The 22,544-nt window shown below is 38.6% G+C and overlaps 1 protein-coding gene across 29 annotated transcripts in view; it reads right to left on the bottom strand.

Annotated features, from left to right (window-relative positions):
- LOC105482229 (aspartate beta-hydroxylase) overlaps nt 1-22,544 on the bottom strand; it is a 221,339-nt gene that overhangs the window by 54,206 nt on the left and 144,589 nt on the right. For all 29 annotated transcript variants that reach the window (XM_071068186.1, XM_071068191.1, XM_071068188.1 and 26 more), the window contains 4 exons: nt 21,577-21,663; nt 11,969-12,119; nt 7,584-7,720; nt 746-844 (listed from right to left, as the gene is read on the bottom strand). In XM_071068186.1, coding sequence (XP_070924287.1) covers nt 746-844; nt 7,584-7,720; nt 11,969-12,119; nt 21,577-21,663 — 474 coding nt within the window. The remainder of the gene's footprint in view (nt 1-745; nt 845-7,583; nt 7,721-11,968; nt 12,120-21,576; nt 21,664-22,544) is intronic.

Below are 22,544 nucleotides of genomic sequence, written 5' to 3'. Positions count from 1 at the left end.
GAATATTTTGAGCAATGACATTTTCAGCCAGTATTTGTTACCTCGTTTTGTGTGGGTAGCTAAGAGTACTATTCTGAGTACAGTAAATATATAACTTATAAAAGGAACATATAATGCATTGTCTGTATATATATATATATTTTTTCTTTTTTTTTTGAGACACAGTTTCACTTTGTTGCCCAGGATGGAATGCAGCCTCTGTCTCCTGGGTTCAAGTGATTCTCATGCCTCAGCCACTCAAGTAGCTGAGATTACAGGTGCACACCACCACACCAGGCTCATTTTTGTATTTTCAGTAGAGACGGGGATTCACCATGTTGGCAAGGCTGGTCTCGAACTCCTGACCTCAGGTGACTCACCCACCTTGGCTACCCAAAGTGCTGGGATTACAGGCATGAGTCACCGCACCCAGCCCATTGTCTGTATTTAAAAATATTGAAAGCATCACCAATTTTGTCCTCCTTTGCCATTTATTTAAAAACTAATAACAACTTCAGTTTTATACATGTTTAAATAAAATGTTTTCCAAATCGTCTCTGCTCACGTGGTTGGTATTCTGACATCTGACACTGTTGGTTACAGTGGAGGCCCACACTGCCTATGAATGTCGTGGTCTGAGGGTGGACATCCTGAGGATGAAAATACTCAGCAGTGCATGCAATCAATCCATGAGGAACAAGCACGTGTGTTTCAATAACTTTAAGGACTCGAAAGTTGAAAGGAGAGGGGAAGCAGTGAGCATTACCTTTAAATATGGGATGCTCTCAGCAATCTTGTTCTGTGCCTTCAGGATGAAGCCATAATGGACTTTAGCAAAGCCATCATTAGGTGTCACACTCAGCACCTAAACTCAAAGAAAACACAGAACATAACTCAAAGAAAACATAGGTGATCGCTTAAAAAATTCTACAAATGACTGTCAAAACCAGTTTTTAACTAGTTGTTAAAAACTAGTTAAAACTAGTTTTAACTTTGTTGTACTTGGATTGGATTACGATGTTACAGCTGAAAACACCATAGTACTTTGTCTCATGGCAATATCATTAAGCTTAAATGGCTCCTTTTCCCCTCAACTCAATATGCTTTTCACATTTACACAATGGTTCTTCAAGAATCAAGAAATGAATGAAAAGGCAATAACTGTTAAAGCATCACTTTAACAATGCAAATCAGCAAAATATCTCTCAATTGATATGAGTTCAGTATTTTTTAGTGATCAAGGGAAAATGGCTTTAAATTTGCTATACTTGAAGACAATTCTGAATGGTTATTAGACATCACTTCATATACAAGCTTTATACATTGCCTTAATTAAGAGAAAATTTAGATTTGCATTTGTAATACATCACAATCCATTCATTCAACAGAAAACTTCTTGAGTGCCCAGACCTTTTTAAGCTCTGAAGATAAAGTGCTGAGCAAATCCAATATTCTGTGATAAAACCCAGGTAAATATTTCATATTAATCACATCATTGTTTATTATTATATGCATTCATTATGATTTAAAGATAAATTATGCAAAGCACCTCTAAATTAAATATTAATAGTGAGAGACCAGAACAACATTCAACTTGTGAAGCTACTTAGACAAACTAATTTATGGAACAAAAGAGAAGGATGGAAAAGGTTTGAGCTGGTGCAGGTAGGGAAAGATGCATCTCCCACCTCTTCTCACCATCCTTGAGCCTGAGTAGAAAAAGGGAAGTCACAGCCACAGTAGGGCTACAATGGGGTTACACAGAAGGAACAAGTGTGCACACAGGAGACACCAGGCCCTCGGGGGGCCCACACAGCACACACTGCAGATGCTGTAGCATTTTCAGCTTGCATCTGGTCCTGCACCTGATCACTTAGCAAATCTGGTCAACACTACCTTCAAAATATATTCAGAAACATACCATGTGTCACTTCCTTCACCGCTGCTACGCTGACCCAAGAGAGGTGTCTCATCATCTCTCTATATCTTCTTACAGGAGCCTCCTCACTGCAGATCCTCTGCACCCCTGGCCCTGCCCCTGCTTGCTAAATCCTAGGTCAGATCTCAACCCTCCTCTGCTGCATTACATTCAGACTGAGTGCAAGATTGAGTTCCTGGAACCACCCCAAAGCCTCCCTTGGCTGGGCCTCTCCATTGCTCTGGTCTCCTCACCTGTCCCTGCCCCTCCCAGGCAAGCCTCTGAGGCATGTTGGACTTCTTGCTGCTCCAGAGCAAGTCAAAGACATCCCTGCCTCGGGGCCTTTGCATTCACAGTATCCCTCTGGCTCAGGTTCTTCTGCCAGACATCCCCATAGTAAGCTCCCTCACCTCAGTGAAGCCTACCCCGACCATCACCCTCATTACTAAAACAGAACCCCCTCCATCCCTAGTCACTCTCCAACTTCTTTACCTTGACTCACTTTTCTTCATAGCACTTACCACCATCTGACCTAGTATATTTTTATGTCTCCCGCTAAGATGCAAGCTCTACAGGGATTTTGTCTGTTTTGCTCATTGCTCATCCCCACTGCCTGCTATGCGTAGCATAGCATTCAGGTGCTCGAGAAACCCGTACTAAATGCTCAGATGAGTACATGCTGGGCTTTCCTCCCTAATTAGACCTCCGAAAGCCCAGACCCTGCTTCTTTGCAGCTTCCACAGCACTGTCCCCAAGCTAGACATTGATCAGGAGCTCAATAAATACCTCTGGAATTGAACTAAATTGACACAGATGATGATTCTACCAGCATAACCATGGAGGGATTATTATAATTATTACAGCTACACAGATGACATTTCTGCCTACTGCAGGCACACAGCCATTATCTCAAGTAATTAATAAATTTATTGATTTACTAGACATCTTAGAACACACAGAACTCTTCCAGGCCCTGGGCATAGAAAGATAAATGAGATATACTTTCTTTTCTCAGGGGGCTGTCACTCAAGTGAGGGAGACAGATTTAGAAGTAGACAATGCAAGATGTTAAGTGTAGCTATAGATAGGCACAAAGCATGCAGGGGTTATACAAGAGGGGCACCTGGCTCACTCTAGGGTGAGTGTGGCTGGGGCCAAGGTCTGAAAAGTATTTAAAGATAAATAGGAGTTCACCAGGAACAGGAAGTGAGGGATGGTGGAGGAGAAGGTATTCAAGATATAGCAGAAAGTGAGTAGAAAGGGATAATGGGCCAGGAAGAGCAAAAGAGAATATTGTTAAATTATGAACAAAAGGTGATAGGAGAAGAGATTGGAGAAAAGGCAGAAGTCAAATTAAATCACAAAGGGTCCTGTTTAGTATCATGTGCAAGGCAATGTCCTGGGGAGTAGAAAAAAGTTACATACACTTCTACTTGTATCTGTCTCTCAAATAGGGTGAAACAAGCTCTGTGGCTCTCCTGTGATCTGCACGGTGGACAACCATGTGTCCCATTCAGTACAAACACTGTCAGGAGGCAAGGGTGGGGCTCAGGCCCCAGGGCAGCTGCCAGCGCTGCCCTCCCTGCTTGCTTCTTTGTGCTTAGGTACCATGCTCACTGCAGTTTACACACAGATGTGTAATGGTCGTGCAGGTTGTATTATCTAGTAATCAACAAGCCCTCAGAAAATGACAAGTGGTTTTATGAGATTTCTAAAAAACCCAGATTGAGGCTACAGTTGCCCTTTGAACAATATGGGTTTGAACTGCATGGATTATCTTCTGCCTCTGCTGCCCCGAGACAAGACCAACTCCCCCGCATCCTCCTCCTCTTCCTTGGCCTAGTTAACGTGAAAACAGTGAGGATGCAAACTTTAATCATCCACTTCCTCTTAATGAATAGCAAATATATTTTCTCTTCCTTATGGTTTTTAAAGTTTCTTTTTTAAAGTTTTTAATTTTTGTAGGCACATAGTAGGTGTATGTATTTATGGGGTACCTGAGATATTTTGATACAGGCATGCCATGCATACTAATTACATCATGGAAGATGGGGTATCCAGCCCCTCTGACATTTCTCCTTTGTGTTACAAATAATCCAATTATATTCTTTTACTTTCCTTTTGCTTTTTAAAATAACGTGTTCTTTTCTCTAGCTTACTTCATTATAAGAATATAACATAGAGTACATATAGAAAATATGCGTTAATCAACTGTTTATGGTACCTGTGTGGCTTCTGGTCAACAGGAGACTATTAGTAGTTAAGTTTTTGGGGAGTCAAGATGTACACATGGATTTTCAACTGCCCAGGAGGTTAGCATCCCTAACCCCTGTGTTGTTTAAGGGCCAACTGTAATATTAGACGGATTGTCTCTCTCTTTCTCTCTCTCTATAAAACACACACATCCATTCATAAACACAAAGCACAGACAAGGACAACCACAACCTCACATAGCTGACATTTCTATCCCCAGGACAAACTTTTTGCATGATACATACCTGGAATTTTAAAAAGTTATATAATCATAAACTAATAAATATTAATTTTTCAGCAAGAGTTAAAAGATTTTCTGGCAGTTAAATAGAATTTTATATTTGACATCATCTTAAAAATTGTTTTAGGGTGTGTACCTTTTGTAATGCACATATATATTCGTGCATATATATATATACATAATATTATGTGGGTACATACATATACACATAACATACAAGTACATAAACATATCTCAGGCATTTGCTTCAACATTTTTGTCTGGAAGGGCCACCATCAAGCATGTTTGAAGACCACTGCTGCAGGAAATGAGAACCACAGAAGATTTAAAGCCCTGGGAGATGATCAGTGTGGTGTTCTAGTGTTAGTGAAGGTCGGGGGAGAGGAAACCCGGACAGGATAAACATGTCCCTGCTCAGGCAAGAGATGACGGGTGCTTCAGTTACAAAGGGAAGGGATTTGAAAGTTAAACAGAAGTTAAAATGAACAGATATTCGTGATTTGGTACCAGATTATAAACTTCATGAGGGCACATTCTGCATGTGTTTCATGAACTACTGTTTCTCCAGCTAGTGTGTATGGGTTTTAATAGATGTGTGTTGACTGAGTGAATGGGTATAAGTGAGCAGTGGCGGCTGAGTCAGGAGTGGCATGAAACTCCCCACTGTAGTGCCTGGGCAGCTGCTAATGTTGCCAACTTGCAAGAGAATCTCAGGAGGGGCCGCAAAAAGCTACAGACTGGAACAAAGGATATCACACCATTTTAAAGCCAGTTTCTTTGTTGAACTAAAAACAGCAAAAAACTGGAAAAATAAAAATATGAACATACTCAAAAATAAAAATTAACATGAAGAAAAATGTAAAATTAAAATGTCGATTTTCTAAAAATGATCTTTAACATAAACATATCAAGAAAAACCTTGGCTAATGAAAGAGACTCCATTAGATATAGCTTATTAACTTAAAAGTGAGAGGACTGGAAAAAGGAAACCCCCACACATATTTTCAGTCTATTAATGCTTTAAAAAAAAACTCACCCATTTGTATAATATGTTTATATTTTAGATTTTCTGCATCCTATTATGCATATTCAGATGAGATTATGATATAAAACATATAAACAACAGCAGGCAAATTTTATTTTTCGGGATGAAGTAAAATGTTTCACATATCTGAGATTTAGCATCAGGTAAAGGGATGAATATCCTGAAGGAAGGTTTTAAAAAGGTGAGGAAGGACAAATCCACAGTGTGTTAGAGAAACTAGCATGCTGTCAGATCCTGCCCTAACCTCAAACGTGCTTGCACCCAGTCAACACTTGAGAATGTTTTTTAGATGGAAAGAAAGAGGGAGAAAGGAATACAGGAAAGTAGGAAGTGAGAGAAGGAGGGGTAGAGGAACAGAAGAAAGAAAATAGGGAAGAATTCTACAAGGAAGGAAGGGAATGAGGAGGAAGGGAGGGAGTGAAGAAGGAAGGAAAGAAGGAAGGAAAGAAAGAAGAGAGAGAGGGAGGGAGGGAGGGAGGGAGGGAGAGAGGAAGGTAGGAAGGAAGGAAGGAAGGAAGGAAGGAAGGAAGGAAGGAAGGAAGGAAGGAAAGAAGGAATTCTACCAGTTTCATTTTTGTTGCCTCTGACAGTGACAAAATAATGGATGTGTTTGTTATAGCTTCACAACTCTTACATTCACAGGTCCTGATTCACTGAGGTATATGATGCTTCTCTTAACCATACTCTGTAAGACAGGGCATTGAGTGTTAAGTGTTGGCCATTAACAAATACAATGTTCCACATGGAATTAATGTATGACCTGGAATAGGTCTTTAGTAAATGGCACACATTGTCAACATTAAAGGTTCAATCCACCCTGTGTAGCTATTAGTGATGTTACAAAAAGCAAAGGTCTTATTTCTGCTCTCTCAGAAAATATAAAAATTATGAGAAAGGTAAAAAGATAATTGCTCCAAAATTCAATGATTTTCATTACACAATAATAGCAATACACAGAGGAAAGTACCGCTTTGAGAATAGACCCAGTCCCTGACAGAGTATGAAATTGCTGTTCTTGATGGCATTTAAAAAATATTGTAAAAGGAGTAGGGTGAGATGACTTATGCCTGTAATCCCAGCTATTTGGGAGGCCTGAAGCAGGAGGATCACTTGTGGCCAGGAATTTGAGTACAGCCTGGGTAACATAGGGAGACCTCACCATCACTAAAGATTTTTTTAAAATTTAGGTGGGCATGGTGGCATGTGCCTGTAGTCCCAGCTACTTAAGAGACTGAAGCAGGAGGATTGCTTGAGTCCAGGATGTGGATGCTGTGGTGAGCTATGATCATGTCATTACACTCCAGGCTGGGCAACCAGAGTGAGACCGCATGTCAAAAACAAAAACAAAACATAACTGTAGCAGAAATCATATTGACTATCACTGAGTGGTAGCATCTTGATGTAGACTTCACCAGCTTGAAAACCATTGATCAAAGGGCCTGAATTAAAGAATAACAAGTAAACATGTTCCTCTTTCTTTTACAGAGGCATTAACTTTCTCCATCTTCAAATTTCATTGGGCATCCTCTTCATTATGTACCAAAGGAATTCCTCCACTGCCTAAAGGAGTCACATTTCTCTAGATTTTTAGTTACTTGTGACTTAGAGGTTATCTATCAACATCTGTTACAAAGTAGAAATCCTTTGAAAGGCATCTTTGCCAGAGGATTTGAAGAGTCAATGACCTGCTGAAAAGTGAGTAATTTATGTCACATTCTTGAAAGGCCCCTGTTCCATAGCCTCTCTCTAGACCATACTTCTGCCAAAAAAAAAAAAAAAAGGAGAGAGAGAGAGAGAGAGAGAGAGAGTGTGTGTGTGTGTGTGTGTGTGTGTGTAACATTCACAGGAACTTAAATTCTTCCTGTCATAAAGAACAATTTTAAAAAGACTATGTATGGAAAGATAAATATGAAGTTTTAAAAGCATCACAATTACAATTTGAAGGCTTTAATCTACTACGTGTTAACTAAGATTTAAAAATCTTCTGATCTAGGGAAAAAAAGCAATGTTAAAACATAGTTTAGAATATGTTAACTATAATAATACTTACAGGCTTTTTAACTTAATTTAAAATAAAGATAATAAATGCAATTTGCAAATAGCCTTAGAACTTAATTTGATGTAGTTAATACAAGATTGATGCTTACCTCTTCGTAAACTTTCTTTGCATTGTCATTATCTCCTATCAAGAGGTATCCCACGCCAAGGTCGTTTTTTAAGGAAGTATCATTGGGAAATAGTTGAACTAATCTCTGTAGGGTAAGCAGGGAACCTCTCATATGACCTGAGTTGGTGAGAATTAAAAAAAAAAATAGAAATAAAAACAGATTATGTACAGTTTTGTATTGAGAAGGTAGGTCATGAGAGACTATTCACCAGGGCCTGAAAACTAGCTCAAATCTGGCTTTATTAGTGGTTTACTAAGTACCTAGTAGGATTTTGTAATGTAGTTGCAGTGGTATTAATAACTGCCATAAGTAGATACTGAATATGGCATTGATTATAAACATTCTGAAGACATTCTCATTTTAAAAATTCAGCAATGTTTACCATTTTATGTTAAATTCCTTCTCAAGAAAAACTTAGTCACCAATTCCTCGTTAAAAAAAAAGTTCTGCTGAAATCTTTTAGGTTTATTAACTTTATGAATAGAGGGTAAGCAATAAAAAGTCTTTTCTAACTTCAGGGTCTAGCACCTGTAGGAAATTTGAAAAGGCACTGAAGTACATGGGACAGTACCTAACTGCTGACACATCTCCAATCAATGACAAGTGTACTCATCTCTAGGTAATGACCTAGTCATGGAACAAACGATACATCATCCAGTATTAGGGCGCCCCCTCGTGGACAAAGGCATACTTTGCACTCATGAATCATGAAAAAACCCAGCTTCAATTGATCTATATAAAAGAACACGTGCAAAAAGAGGACTAGCATAAATGAAAAAAGTCATGAATTATCTAAAAGGCTTCATTTCCCACAATCTAGGAGAGTGACAGGAGTGTCAGTAAGCTAAAGCAGCTGTATATTCCACTGCCAAACCATCTGCCATAAAGCATCACCGACTCATCCCATGGCCTATGCCCCATTACCAGTCAATCGTATTCCTATCAGAACCCTAGTCATTTCCTCACTAACAAATCTGGGCTTCCTTTTCTATACCTTTCCTTCCCACTACCTGCCCACCTAGGCTCACACTTTCTTCTAGAATTCTCCTATTATCCACAACAAAAGCACGGACACAAACCCCTCTTGCAGCCATCTGCTCCCTGTCCGTTCCACTCTGCAGCCAGGAACCCTGTTGTGTTGTGACCAACTTCACCACCTTGTCATTTTCACTAAAATCTTCTGTCTCCAGTTGCCTCAGAGCCTCCTCAAGTGAACTTGCCTCATTCTCAAGGACATTCTGAGAGGACTACATTCAAATGCTGATGGATTGCTGTGGAAGAGGCAGTCACCTTCCCAGGGCTGAGGACAGGGTGAGGCCAGAGAGGCACTCAGAGTGAGATTTCAGAGGACACCAAAAAAGTTAATAATTTTGATGTGAAGGCTAGTATAATGCATCCTTTTAAAAAATTAATATTAATGTAAAACATTCATGATGAAGAAAATGTTAACACTTTAGTGACAGAATCACTAAACAGTGCTAAACAGAGTCATAGTGGAGACTGAGGCAAGAAGAAAACTCAGTAATGCTGATTCTTTTTTTTTTTTCTTTGAGATGCAGTCTCATTCTGTCGCCCAGGCTGGAGTGCAGTGGCATGATCTCGGTTCACTGCAACCTCTGACTTCCGGGTTCAAATGATTTTCCTGCCTCAGCCTCCTGAGTAGCTGGGATTACAGGTGCCTGCCACCATGCCCGGCTAAATTTTGTATTTTTAGTAGAGACAGGGTTTCACCATGTTGGCCAGGCTGGTCTCAAACTCCTGAACTCAGGTGATCTTCCTACCTTGGCCTCCCAAAGTGTTGGTATTACAGGCATGAGCCACCACACCCGGCCAGTAATGCTGATTCTGTGTCCATGGCGAGTGCCTACATTGTCTCTCTGGAGTCCTGGCCCTGCCTTTTCTGTGCTGAATTTGTGCTGCATGTTTTACTTCTGCTCCACTGGTCCCTATGAATATTAGTGTAACTGACCATTTCTTATCATTTTTAATCATCACGTGGGCTCTAGTCCTGTGTTGTTCATCTACAAAAGTGATACAACTCCTCTTCGTTCTAATCCTCAGAAAACTGATAGGAGGGTCCACTGGGCCTTGACTCTAAACTATAGGAGCCTCCCCTAAGTGACATTAATAATCTGCCCATGTAACTGTCTGGCCAGCTGAGCACCTGCCTTGGCAGTGACTCGAGCTCCTTCCCTCCACGTTCAGTGATGATGTGTTATGGGGAGAGAATTGTAAGCCTGGTGATGGTGAAGTCAGCTGACAGCTAGTCTTATTTGCCTTCAGTACTGGGAACCTGGGTCAGTCCAGATGATGGTATATGATGTTCTATATTATGTGTGCTACTTTTAGCATCTAGCTGGTATCATTTTTCCTCAAATGATAATCTTTAGATTATAGCCTCCTAAATCTGATGAGATATGACATGATGTTCTTTTCAAAGTATTTGCAAATTTGCTTCATGATTAATTTTTTTTCTAGCATTTTCCTTGATATAGGGTCAAATCTTATAAGTAAATTTTTTTAAAGTACCAGAAACAGCTATTATTCATTTATAAAAAAATTTGCACAGATAATTTCAACCTCCATGAATCATTTTGCCATAGTTAAGGGAGAAAAGAATTTGGTATCACAGGAACAGTTTTTTATTCCAGACATCTATTAGCTATGATTCCTTAGGCAAATTATACAGGCTATCATAAAATGGGAGGAAACGGGGAGAAGAGAGCTAGCAGAGACTTGTTCATGAAATTTAAGGGAAGAAACCATCTACATAAGATAAAAGTGTAAGACGAAGTAGCAAGTGCTAATGTAGAAGCTACAGCAAGTTTCCGGAAGATCTAGCTAAGATCACTGATGAAAGTGGCTACACTAAACAGCAGATTTTCTATGTAGACAAAAATCACTGTCTATTGGTAGAAGATGCCATCTAGAACTTTCATAGTGAGAAAGGAGAAGTCAATGCCTGCTTTCAAAGTTTTGAGGATACACCTACTGTCTTGTTAGGAGCTAATGTAGCTGGAGACTTTAAGTTGAAGCCAGTGCTCACTTACCATTTTGAAAAACCTGGGGCTTTTAAAATTATGCTAAATCTACTCTGCTTGTGCTCTATAAATGGGAGAACAAAATCTGAATGATAGGACATCTAGCATGGTTTTTTGACTATTTTAAGCCTACTGTTGAGTCCTTAAAAAAAAAAAGGTCCTTTCAAAATATTACTGCTCATTGATAAGCATCTAGTCACCAAGAACTCTGATGGAGATGTCTAAGGAGGTGAATGTTGTTCTCATGCCTGCTAACACAACATCCATTCTGCAGTTCATGGATCACAGAGTAATTTAGACTTTTAAGTTCTATTATTTAATAAATAAATTTTATTTAAATGTCAAAATATAAAAACTAACAGGAGTTTGGGGAGGAAGTTCATTCCAACCCTCATTAATGACTTTGAGGGGTTCAAGACTTCAGCGGAGGAAGGAACTACAGATGTGGAAATAGCAAGATAACTAGAATTAGAAGTGGATCCCGAAGATGTGATTGATTTGCTGCAATCTCATGATCAAACTTTAATAGATGAGTAGTTGCTTCTTACAGATGAGCAAAGAAAGTGGTTTCTTGAGATGGAATCTACTCATGGTGAAGATGCAGCAAACATTGTTGAAATGGCAACAAAGGATTTAGAATATTCCATAAACTTTGTTGACAAGGCAGTGACAGGGTTTGAGAGGATCGACTCCAATTTTGAAAAAAGTTCTGTGGGCAAAATACTGTCAAACACCATTGCAAACTACAGATATATCTTTCCTGAAAGGAAGAGTCAATCAATGCAGCAAACTTCATTGTTGTCTTATTTTAAGAAATTGCCTCAGTCACCCCAACCTTCAGCAACCACCACCCTGATCAATCACTGGCTATTAACATTGAGGCAAGACTCTCCATCCACAAAAAGATTACAACTCACTGAAGGCTCAGATTATCATTAACATTTTGAGCAATAACATATTTTTAAATTAGGGTTTGGACATCGTTTTCTAAGCCATAATGTTATTGCACACTTAAGACCTATGACATAGTATAAACACAACTTTTAGATACCCTGGGAAATCAAAAAATTTGTATAACTCTCTTTATTCTGATGGTCTGGAACCAAACCCACAGTATCTTTGAGGTATGTCTCTATTAAGGTCAGGATTGCAATTTCAGTTTTAGAGATGGTGAGCTTAGGACACAGATACATTACTTGACATCAGTTGTAAAACTCAGGTTTCCTCCCATGTAATCATTCTAAGAGAAGAATACACTCTTCAGCTTCTTCAAGATTAAAAAGTATGCCATTTCCTACTGAACTACCTTTGACTGCATCTTACCTAGAAATTGTTGCCTGTCTGAGCGACGCTTCAAACTCAGCTTCAGCAGGTCCGCAGGGACATCAGGTAGGCTGGCCACCTCTTGGTAGGTCTCGATGGCTCCACGTAGCACCTCATTGCTTCTCCTCTTCTCAGCCAAATCGTCCTCACACTAGAAGAAGTCCCCAGACTGGATAAATGTCCCATGACTAGCTGTGTTTGTAATTACCCAAAATAGTCATAAAAAATTAACTTTTGGACATGCCTTAAAAGAAATGTAAGACACATTAGCGTTTTCTCCTTATCAAGAGATTAAAAAAAAAAAACTAACAAAATATAGAAAATCAACACACTATTTTAATAATACAAAGAAAAGTTTGTTACTGAAGACAAGAAAGAATGTCATTATGGCAGGACTAATATATGCTGGGGCTGATGGAGATGTACATCCTGTTACACACTAACATTATATAGGCAGGTCTCCAGTCAAAGTTCCCATTCTTTCATTAATTTATTTGTGTGTGCATTCATTCATTTAACAACTGTTTTCTGGGAAAGAGGCACTCTTCTACAAATGTGGCAGGCATATTGAACAAAACAGACAAAGCCCTTTTTGCTTTCTACTTTGCATCCATTTTGGAAAGGTGGCAAATATAACAAACAAATAAAGGTACCATGTGTCTAACAGCCATAAGTGCTCTGGATAAAAATAAAGCAGGCTTAGGAGTGCTAGGTGGGATGGTAAGACATTGCTAATTTAATCAGGATGATCAGGGAGGGCTTGAAAGAAGAGAGGGAGCACATTATGAAGATACCTTGGGGAGTAGCATTCTAGGCAGGGAAAAGAGCAAGAGCAAAGGCTTGGAGGTAGGAATGAGGAATCCAGGAAAGGACAGTGCAGTGGAGGGGAGGAAAGGGAAGACCAATGGCGGCCATCAGGTAAAGTAGGGCCTGGCAAGTTATTAACAATTCTAGTACACAAAGTGAGATGGGAAGACAATGGGGACTTTTGAAACAATCTGATGCATGTGTTGAAGGAATCATGGTGGCAGCAGTATGGAGAACAGACTGAGAAGCTGGGAGAGGTAGAATACTCCAGCAGGAATCCAGGTGTGGGATGGTTACGGCTTGGACTAAGATAGCAGTAATGGAAGTGGTAAAATGTGGTCAGATTATAGATACATTTTGAAGGTCAGAGCCAACAGATTTGCTGATAGTCTAAATGTAGGGTGTGAGAGAAGGGGAGAGAGAAAAACCAAGAATGAACAAGGTTTGGGCTTCAGTGATTACTGGATAAACTGTCATTCCCTGAGAATGGGAACACAGGGCAGGAGCAGGTTTGGGGGTAGTACGGAATCAAGAGATTTAAACCTAAAATGCCTATAAAATATCCAAATGGAATTATTGACCAGGAAGGGGCATATATGAGTCTGGAGTTCAGGAGGGAGTCAGAGTAAGAGACGTTAAGTGTGGGAATCATCAAGGATGAAGACGGTATGTAAAGCTAGGAAGCTAGCAGCAGTCGAGAGTGTAAACAGAGAAAAGAAGCAGTCCAAGAACTGAATCCTAAAGAACTCCAATGTTTAAGGGTCATTAGAGATGAGGATAACAAGGGAGGACCAGCAAAAAGGAGGGAAACCCAGAGTACAGCAGGTTCAAGTGAACATGAGATGATGGAAGGAGGTGGAGATAACTCTTTCTAAGAGTTTCACTGTAAAGGGAAGCAGAAAAATGAGCCAGCTGGCAGAGGGTAATGTGCAGACAAGGGGAGTTCTTTAAGGATGGGAAATAGTACAGCATGCTCCCAAGGAGATGCAAGAGTCTCAGTAGAGAGGGAAAATCTGATGATGCAGAAGGAGACACAAAAATTAGAGGGATGTCCTTCAGCAGGTGAGAGAGGAACAGGGACCAGAATAGTCAATCTGTGCTAACAGGAGGGAAGGCAGAGCATATGGGCATAGGTAGAGAATGGCTGTTAGCACAGTAGCAGCATCATGTGGAAATTGTCTGGATATTTCTATTTTTCTTAATGAAATAAAAATCAACATTCTTAGCTGGAAACTGAGAATGGGGACTAAAATACTGGAGGCAGGAAGAGAGAGGAGAATATGTAAAATACCATCAATATCTCATTAGATTTAGGAGGCTACAATCTGAAGACTATCATTTGAGGAAAAATGATTCTGGCTAGATGCTAAAAGTAGCATACACATTTTTTTTTCTCAGAATATTTAAACATGTTTTGTTGTTAAAATGTGTGTTGTAGTTAATATACAAATATATGCAGAACCAAAATAAAGTATTGCCCTACAATTTGAGGGCATGGTAAGAAAATGACCCATCCCTCCCATATCCCAAAGTAAAAAAACCAACCAACAAACAAAATAACTAAGAATCAGCATAAATTGACAAAATAAGACAATGGGATTTTTTTTCCCACAAAATAACACATCAGTGAAATAACCTGATAATATGAACTGATTAGGATAAGTTACCCAAGATGACGAGAGCTACAATTAAAGCAGTAGTGACAGAAGTGGACAGATTTATGAGAAAGAAAACTTGGTAGGATAAAAATCTCTAGATTAGAAAAGGCAATTCACCCTTGATAAATGGAGATATGCTCCAGACCATTCACTATCTTTGGAAGTCTGTAAATGGTCTCCGGAATAGACTTATCTACCAGGAGAGAAAGTCCGTTGTCAATGACCCACACTGATCATGATGCTGGGCATGGCCTTCTAGCATATATTCCTATACTGGCTCTTCTGTATAGGTATCAGCTCCTTGTGAGTTTTGTTATAGTGAGTTAACTCCCCAAAATATGAATACTGATAGATAACTTTGTAGAAACACAGAGTTCTAGACCTGAGAGTCCTTTCAAAACCATCTACAGATGTTCATTGACTTTTGATGGGGTTACACCTCATCATAAGTTGAAAACATTGTAAGTCAAAAATGTATTTAATACACATAACCTACTGAATATCATAGCTTAGCAGAGTCTACATTAAATGTGCTCAGAAAACTTAATCAGCCTACATTTGTGCAAAATTACCTAGCACAAAGCCTATTTTATAATGAAACATTGAATATCTCATGTAATTTATTGGATACTATACTGAAGTACAGTTTCTACTGAATGTGTATCACTTTCACACCATTATAAAGTTGAAAAATTGTTAAGAAAAACCATTGTAAATTATAAACCATCTGTGGTTCACTCTCTTCATTTTGAACCTACAAAGTGCCCAAAAAGATCCTGGAACTGGAGGTCTCTGTAGCATCAGTGGGCGGACAAATGCCTACTAAGACAATCCTTCTTTATTGAGATTGGAATAAATACCTTTAAGCTCAATCTGAAAAGTGAGAGAGATAGTATAATCTGTATGCCATGTTCCCTCTCTGGTAACCCAGGGCCCTTTGTTTTAATGAAGTATTAATATTTACAACTTGCAGAATTGGAAAGATATCACTACTAAAATGGCACATAATTCTTTATAATCTCTTGAATAAAACTGATAGGCACTTGCACTGAAAAGTCTACGGATTGATTTTTATCAGTTTAGCATCTGTAGATAAAACAAGCTGAACTGAAACTGAATATTTGTTACAAGATGTTAACATCGCAAAGCCTTTTGTTGACTCTAACTTAATTCAGCCAACCAATCTGCCTATGAGATGTGTCATTTTCTACCTCAAAGGCATTAATGGTTTCTGAAAGATAATAAAGTGAACTGAGTTAATATTTTAATATTTTGTGTTCAATGTTCAGGGAACTTGATCAAAATTGATTTTTGGTAATATGAAGAAAAAGACATTATCAGTGCTATTTTATGATAGATACTATAGTTTATATATGACTTAATGTTGCTAAATTTTAAAAATTTGTTGGAATATTATAAAGTAATTGTTCAATCTGCTAACAAAGAATGAAAAAGTCATAATTTCTTCCTATAAAACCCATCTTCTGTTGAATTTTTATTTTTAAAACTACTATGAATTTGAAGTTTCCTTTAAATTACTCTATTAAAATTTAATTTACCATGCCTAAATTTTGCTGTATGCCACATTAATATTAATAGCAATAACACATTGAAGCATAATAGTTTAGAGATAAAAGATATTGCTTAAAGCCTAAATCTCAAATTTCTACTGTGAAATAAGGATATACAGTCATCCTTAGTTATATACTGGAGATTAGTTCCAAGACCACCACCACCACAGACGCACTGCAATACCACTGTCTGCAGATGCTCAGGTTGCTGATATAAAATGGTATAGTATTTGCATATTGCCTATGCATATCCTCCTGTATAATTTAAATCATCATCAGATTACGTATTATACCCAATGCAATGTAACTTCTATGTAAATAGTTGTTATACTGTATCATTTTTATTTGTATTATTTTAATCGTTGCATTGTTATTTTTTATTTTTTTCTGAATATTTTCAATCTGTGGTTGGTTGAATTCATGAATATGGAACACGAGGATTCGGAGGGCTGACTGTAAATATAACAATCACAATGTTTCAAGAGCACTTCATTTACTTAGACTCTGGTACTCACAATTAGTATTACATATAAGGAAAACTTCTAAAGTATAAAACATTTTTGCCATAATTAAAATAGCATTTTCATAAAGCATTTCTCTCTCTAGTTAATATGCTTCTCTTAATGAAATGACTTAATACTAGTGACAAAAACTACTACTTATTTGAATAGGCATGATCTTTTGGTAACAAACACACTCTCTCTTACTTAAAAGGAAATATGATTTAGCAATTTTAGAGAATTACTGAGCAAATTAATTTATAAAAATCATACCATTGCTGTATGCTAAAGTTGGTCTGTACCATGGACAACAGGAACTTATTTGAATCAATTTTTCACAAATTTAATTAAAATGAAATTAATAAAAATTATATTAATTAATTTTTAATGGAGATATAAGAAGATACTGAGCATCTAGATTTCAAGTGGTCACCACTTTCAGTTCAGAACAAAATTCACTTGTTTTATCTACAGCTGAGTTAGTTCCTGTGTGTGTCCTGCACAAATGCTTGCATGGACCTTCTCCAGAGGGGTGCTGTCAGCATCTCCTTTGTCTGGAAAATTTCTGCACTCTGAATCTACCGTTTCCCAGCACAGTTGACAATCTTGACCTCTAGGCAGGGCTTTTGGAGCTTTACTTCCTGGCACATTTTGATATCCTGCCCTGGCTTCTCCTCCAAGTTCAGGCTCTGTGAATCCAATGGTCTACTTAACATGTTCACCTGAATGTCTAATAGGCATCACACACTTAATAAGACCAATAGCAAACTCTTGAACTCTTGACTTCTGCATCACTCTAGACTTGTTCTTCCTGGTCAGTAACTGGCATTATCTTCTACTGAGCTGGCTGAACCAAAAACTCAGGGGTCAGCCTTGAGTCCTCTGCTTCTGACACTTTTACATCTAATCCATCCTCAAGTCCTTTCAGCTCCACCACCTGCCTACTTCCCTCATCTCCATGGCCATGACCACAGTCCGAGCCACCAGCATCTCTTGTGTACACTTGCAATAGCCTTCTATTCTTTTTGCACCTACTTTTGCCTCCATAATCCATTTTCCACTCAGTAACCAAAGCAAACTTTACAAAAAACAACCAGACTGTTGTCACAAGACAAGGATACCCTCTCTTACCACTCCTACTCGACATAGTATTGGAAGTTCTGGCCAGGGCAATCAGGCAAGAGAAAGAAATAAAGCATATTCAAATAGAAAGAGAAGAAGTCAAATTGTCTCTGTTTGCAGATGACATGATTGTATATTTAGAAAACACCATCGTCTCACCCCCAAAACTCCTTAAGCTGATAAGCAACTTCAGCAAAGTCTCAGGATACAAAATCAATGTGCAAAAATCACAAGCATTCCTATACACCAATAATAGACAGAGAGTCAAATCATCAGTGCAATCCCATTCACATTTGCTATGAAGAGAATTAAACACCTAGGAATACAACTTACAAGGGATGTGAAGGACCTCTTCAAGGAGAACTACAAACCACTGCTCAACGAAGTAAGAGAGGACACAAACAAACAGAAAAACATTCCATGCTCATGGATAGGAAGAATAAATATGGTGAAAATGGCCACACTGCCCCAAGTAATTTATAGATTCAGTGCTATCCCCATCAAGGTACAATTGACTTTCTTCACAGAATTAGAAAAAACTACTTTAAATTTCATGTGGAACCGAAAAAGAGCCCATATAGCCAAGACAATCCTAAGCAAAAGGAAACAAAGCTTGGTGGTATCAGGCTACCTGACTTCAAACTATACTACAAGGCTATAGTAACCAAAACAGCATGGTACTGGTACCAAAACAGATACATAAACTAATGGAACAGAACAGAGACCACAGAAATAACACCACACATCTGTAACCATCTGATCTTTAACAAACCTTACAAAAACAAGCAATGGGGAAAGGATTCCCTATTTAATAAATGGTGTTGGGAAAACTGGCAAGTCATATGCAGAAAACTGAAACAAGACTCTTTCCTTATACCTTACATGAAAATCAACTCAAGACGAATTAAAGACTTAAATGTAAGACCCAAAACCATAAAAACTCTAGAAGAAAACCTAGGCAATACCATTCAGGACATAGGCATGGGCAAAGACTTCATGACTAAAACACCAAAAGCAATGGCAACAAAAGAGAAAACTGACAAGTAGGATCAAATTAAACTAAAGAGCTTCTGTGCAGCAAAAGAAACTATCATCAAAGTGAACAGACAACCTACAGAATGGGAGAAAATTTTTGCAATCTACCCATCTGACAAAGGGCTAATATCCAGAATCTACAATGAACATAAACAAATTTACAAGCAAAAAACAAACAACCCCATCAAAAAGTGGGTGAAGGATATGAACAGACACTTCTCAAAAGAAGACATTTATGTGGCCAACAAACATAAAATAAAGCTCATCATCACTGGTCATTAGAGAAATGCAAATCAAAACCAAAATGAGATACCATCTCATGCCAGTTAGAATGGTGATCATTAAAAAGTCAGGAAACAACAGATTATAGAGAGGATGTGGAAAAATAGGCATGCTTTTACACTGTTGGTGGGAGTGTAAATTAGTTCAATCATTGTGGAAGACGGTGTGGTAATTCCTCAAGAATCTAGAACCAGAAATACCATTTGATCCAGCAATCCCATTACTGGGTATAACCCAAAGGATTATAAATAATTCTACTATAAAGACACATGCACACATATGTTTACTGCAGCACTATTCACAATAGCAAAGACCTGGAACCAACCCAAATGCCTATCAATGATAGAATGGATAAAGAAAATGTGGCACATATACACCATGGAATGCTATGCAGCCACAAAAAAGGATGAGTTCATGTCCTTTGCAGAGATGTGGATGAAGGTGGAAACCATAATTCTCAGCAAACTAAAACAGGAACAGAAAACCAAACACCACATGCTCTCACTCATAAGTAGGAGTTGAACAATGAGATCACATGGACACAGGGAGGGCAATATCACACACTGGGGCCTGTCAGGAGTGGGGGCTACGGGAGGGATAGCATTAGCAGAAATACCTAATGTAGATGATGGGTTGATGGGTGCAGCAAACCACCATGGCATGTATATACCTGTGTAAGAAACCTGCATGTTCTGCACATGTATCCCAGAACTGAAAGTATAAAAACAAACAAACAAACAAAACCCCCCCAAAAAACCAAACAAACCCTCCCATGGCTTCCCAGCACACGTAGAATAAAATCTGCAAGGCTGCAGCCTCCTTGATCCTCCTTTCCCTGCCCCCAGCATGACCTTCTTTGTCTCCTCAGGCTTATGCCAAGATTGTTTTCCTGCCTCAAAGCCTTTGACTTGCTGCTTTCTCTTGCCTGGATATCTCCTTCTAGTAATATAAACTCCTCACAACTCAGCCACATGTTGCCTCCCTAGAGAGACCTTTCCTGCCCAACTTGTCCAAAGTGCTGTCTGCCCCGTTACTTTCAATCACATTACCTGCAGCCAAAAAAATCTTAATAGGTACGCCCTTTATTCCATTACCTTTTCTTCTTTTCTTTATGGCATTTCTTATTAGGTAAGATGATCTAACATATTTATTCTTAATACTTTATAACATTCTTTAAGTATGTATTTATTTATAAAGACTTTCAGGGCTTTGCTCAAATGTCACCTCCTTGATGAGACCTTTCCCTGCCACCTTTCATACCACACCAACCCCCTCACATGTCTACTAGCTGTTCCTTGTTTTCTTTATCCTCTGCTTAGCACTCAGCCCTAGTAAGCATATACATTGGACTTACTTGTCTTATGCATTGTCTTCCCCTTTACAATGGAAACTCTGTAAGTGTTGGGGCTTTTAAAATATGTTCTAGTGATGGCTGTATCTCTAATGCTTACAACAGGGCCTGGCACATAGTGGGCTTTCACCAAATATTCTTTAAGTAATTAAAAAAAATCTTCCACTGGAATCCACAAGAATGTTCATTGTATTGTATTGTAATTATTTTTAAATTTTCTATATATTATGATGTTTTGACATCTTAAAAAACCTCTCTGGCTAGGGAGAGACTGTTCTGAGCTAGACAATTCTGAGATGGCCAATGCTCAGCCAGAAGCAAGATTTTGATATGCAAACTAACCAATCCAGAGCCACGCCTCCTCTATTTTAATCATGTCAGGGCCAGGTACCACCCCTGTAGGCAAAAAGATGGCTGAAATTATTCAAACCAGCTGGTACTAAACTGTTCACCCTGCCCTACCTTGCCTTTTCCATGGAAACCTCAATAAAGGATGTGGCCAAACCTTCCCTTCTCTCTTGCCTACCATCCCCTGATCACCTTGAGTCTTTCCCATGTAGCCCTATGTGGCATGCTGGGTCTCCTGTCTCTAGGACTTGTGAGCATAATAAACTTTGCTTTTCCCTAATCCTGTCCTAGGAGACCTCTTGTAGCTGCACCTGACTAATCATCTCATAAAAGAATACAAAACAGACACTCCCATGGCCTAAAACACTGACACGCAGTGGGTTTATGCAGTTATAAGTGAACGGGGACATGCTTCATGAAAGAAGTTGGAAACTAGAGAAAGTCAGATAAGAAAGGAGATGGTGGGAGATGAGGATAAAGGTAGCTGCTAAGAAATGAGTCCGCTGGAAAAAAATATAGAAACAACAAAGTATGTTCCACTTTATATTTTAGAAAGGTCTTTCCTAAGCATACTTGCAACCTCCAGTTATAAAACTGAGAGTCTGAAAGCTCTGAGGAGCCTCAAGTGAACACTGTATGGTGGGATTAGATGGAATGGGACATGAGGGAATGGTAAAACAATGACAAAAGTGTTACTCTTTATTTTCTTTTCAAAACCAGAGAGAAGTCACATGGAGGAGGAGCAGAAAAAAATGTTACTAAATTCAGCAGCATGCAATAGTGATAATTAATTGTATTTCTTGCTTATGTATATACATGAGAAACTGATTCTGTATAGAAATTGGAAAGGGAAAATAGTAAGGAGTAAAAAATTCAATTACACAGAGCACATAAACATCAAAAAAGTATTCTAAGGAAAAGGGTCTCAGAATACCTGTGCTTTCCCATATCTTGCTCGTGGACTCTGTGGGTATTTGCGTACTAGTTCTTTGAATGCATTCACTGCTTCCTCAATTTTTCCCTGTTAGAAAGACAAAATAAAATAAATAAAATAAATTAAAATGCATAATCAATTAATGTTGTTATTTAATATTCAGCAAGTGATTTTGTCGGAATTTCCTAGATTCCATCCTGAGTATAAAGATAGTTTTATCTGAGATTTTAAAAAAACCTATATTAAGGCAAACAGAAACCTAGTAATGAACATGTATTTACTTAATTTTTAAAAAGACAGACACCTGATAAATGATGTAGTATGTGGTTTTGCTAAAGAAATTGAATTTTCCTTCAATGTATGTACAGGTTCTATCTGTGTTCTCAAAGAATACTGTATTAGTCTGTTTTCACACTGCTATAAAAAATACCCAAGACTGGATAATTAATATAGGAAAGAGGTTTAATTGAATCACAGTTCCACACGGCTGGGGAGGCCTGAGGAAACTTACAATCATGGCAGAAGGCAAAGAAGAAGCAAGGATATTCCTCACATGGTAACAAGAGAGAGAAGAGTGAGGAGTGAAGGGGGAAGAGCCCCTTATAAAATCATCAGATCTCATGAGAACTTACTATCATGAGAACAGCATAGGGGAAACTGCCTCCTTGATCCAATCACCTTCCACCAGGCATGTCCCTAGGCACATGGGGATTATGGGGATTACAATTTGAGATGGGATTTGGGTGGGGACACAGTGAAACCATATAATTCCACCCCTGATCCTTCCCAAATCTCATGTCCTCACATTTCAAAACAGAATCATGCCTTTACAACCATCCCCCAAAGGCTTAACTCATTCCAGCATAAACCCAAAGTCCAAGTCCAAAGTCTCATCTGAGACAAGGCAAGTCCCTTCCACTTAGGAGCCTATAAAATCAAAAGCAAATCAGTTACTTCTAAGATACAAT

Source organism: Macaca nemestrina, chromosome 8, assembly GCF_043159975.1.
Source record: "Macaca nemestrina isolate mMacNem1 chromosome 8, mMacNem.hap1, whole genome shotgun sequence".
NCBI lineage: Eukaryota > Metazoa > Chordata > Mammalia > Primates > Cercopithecidae > Macaca > Macaca nemestrina.
This window is presented reverse-complemented; position numbering and strand designations above follow the sequence as displayed.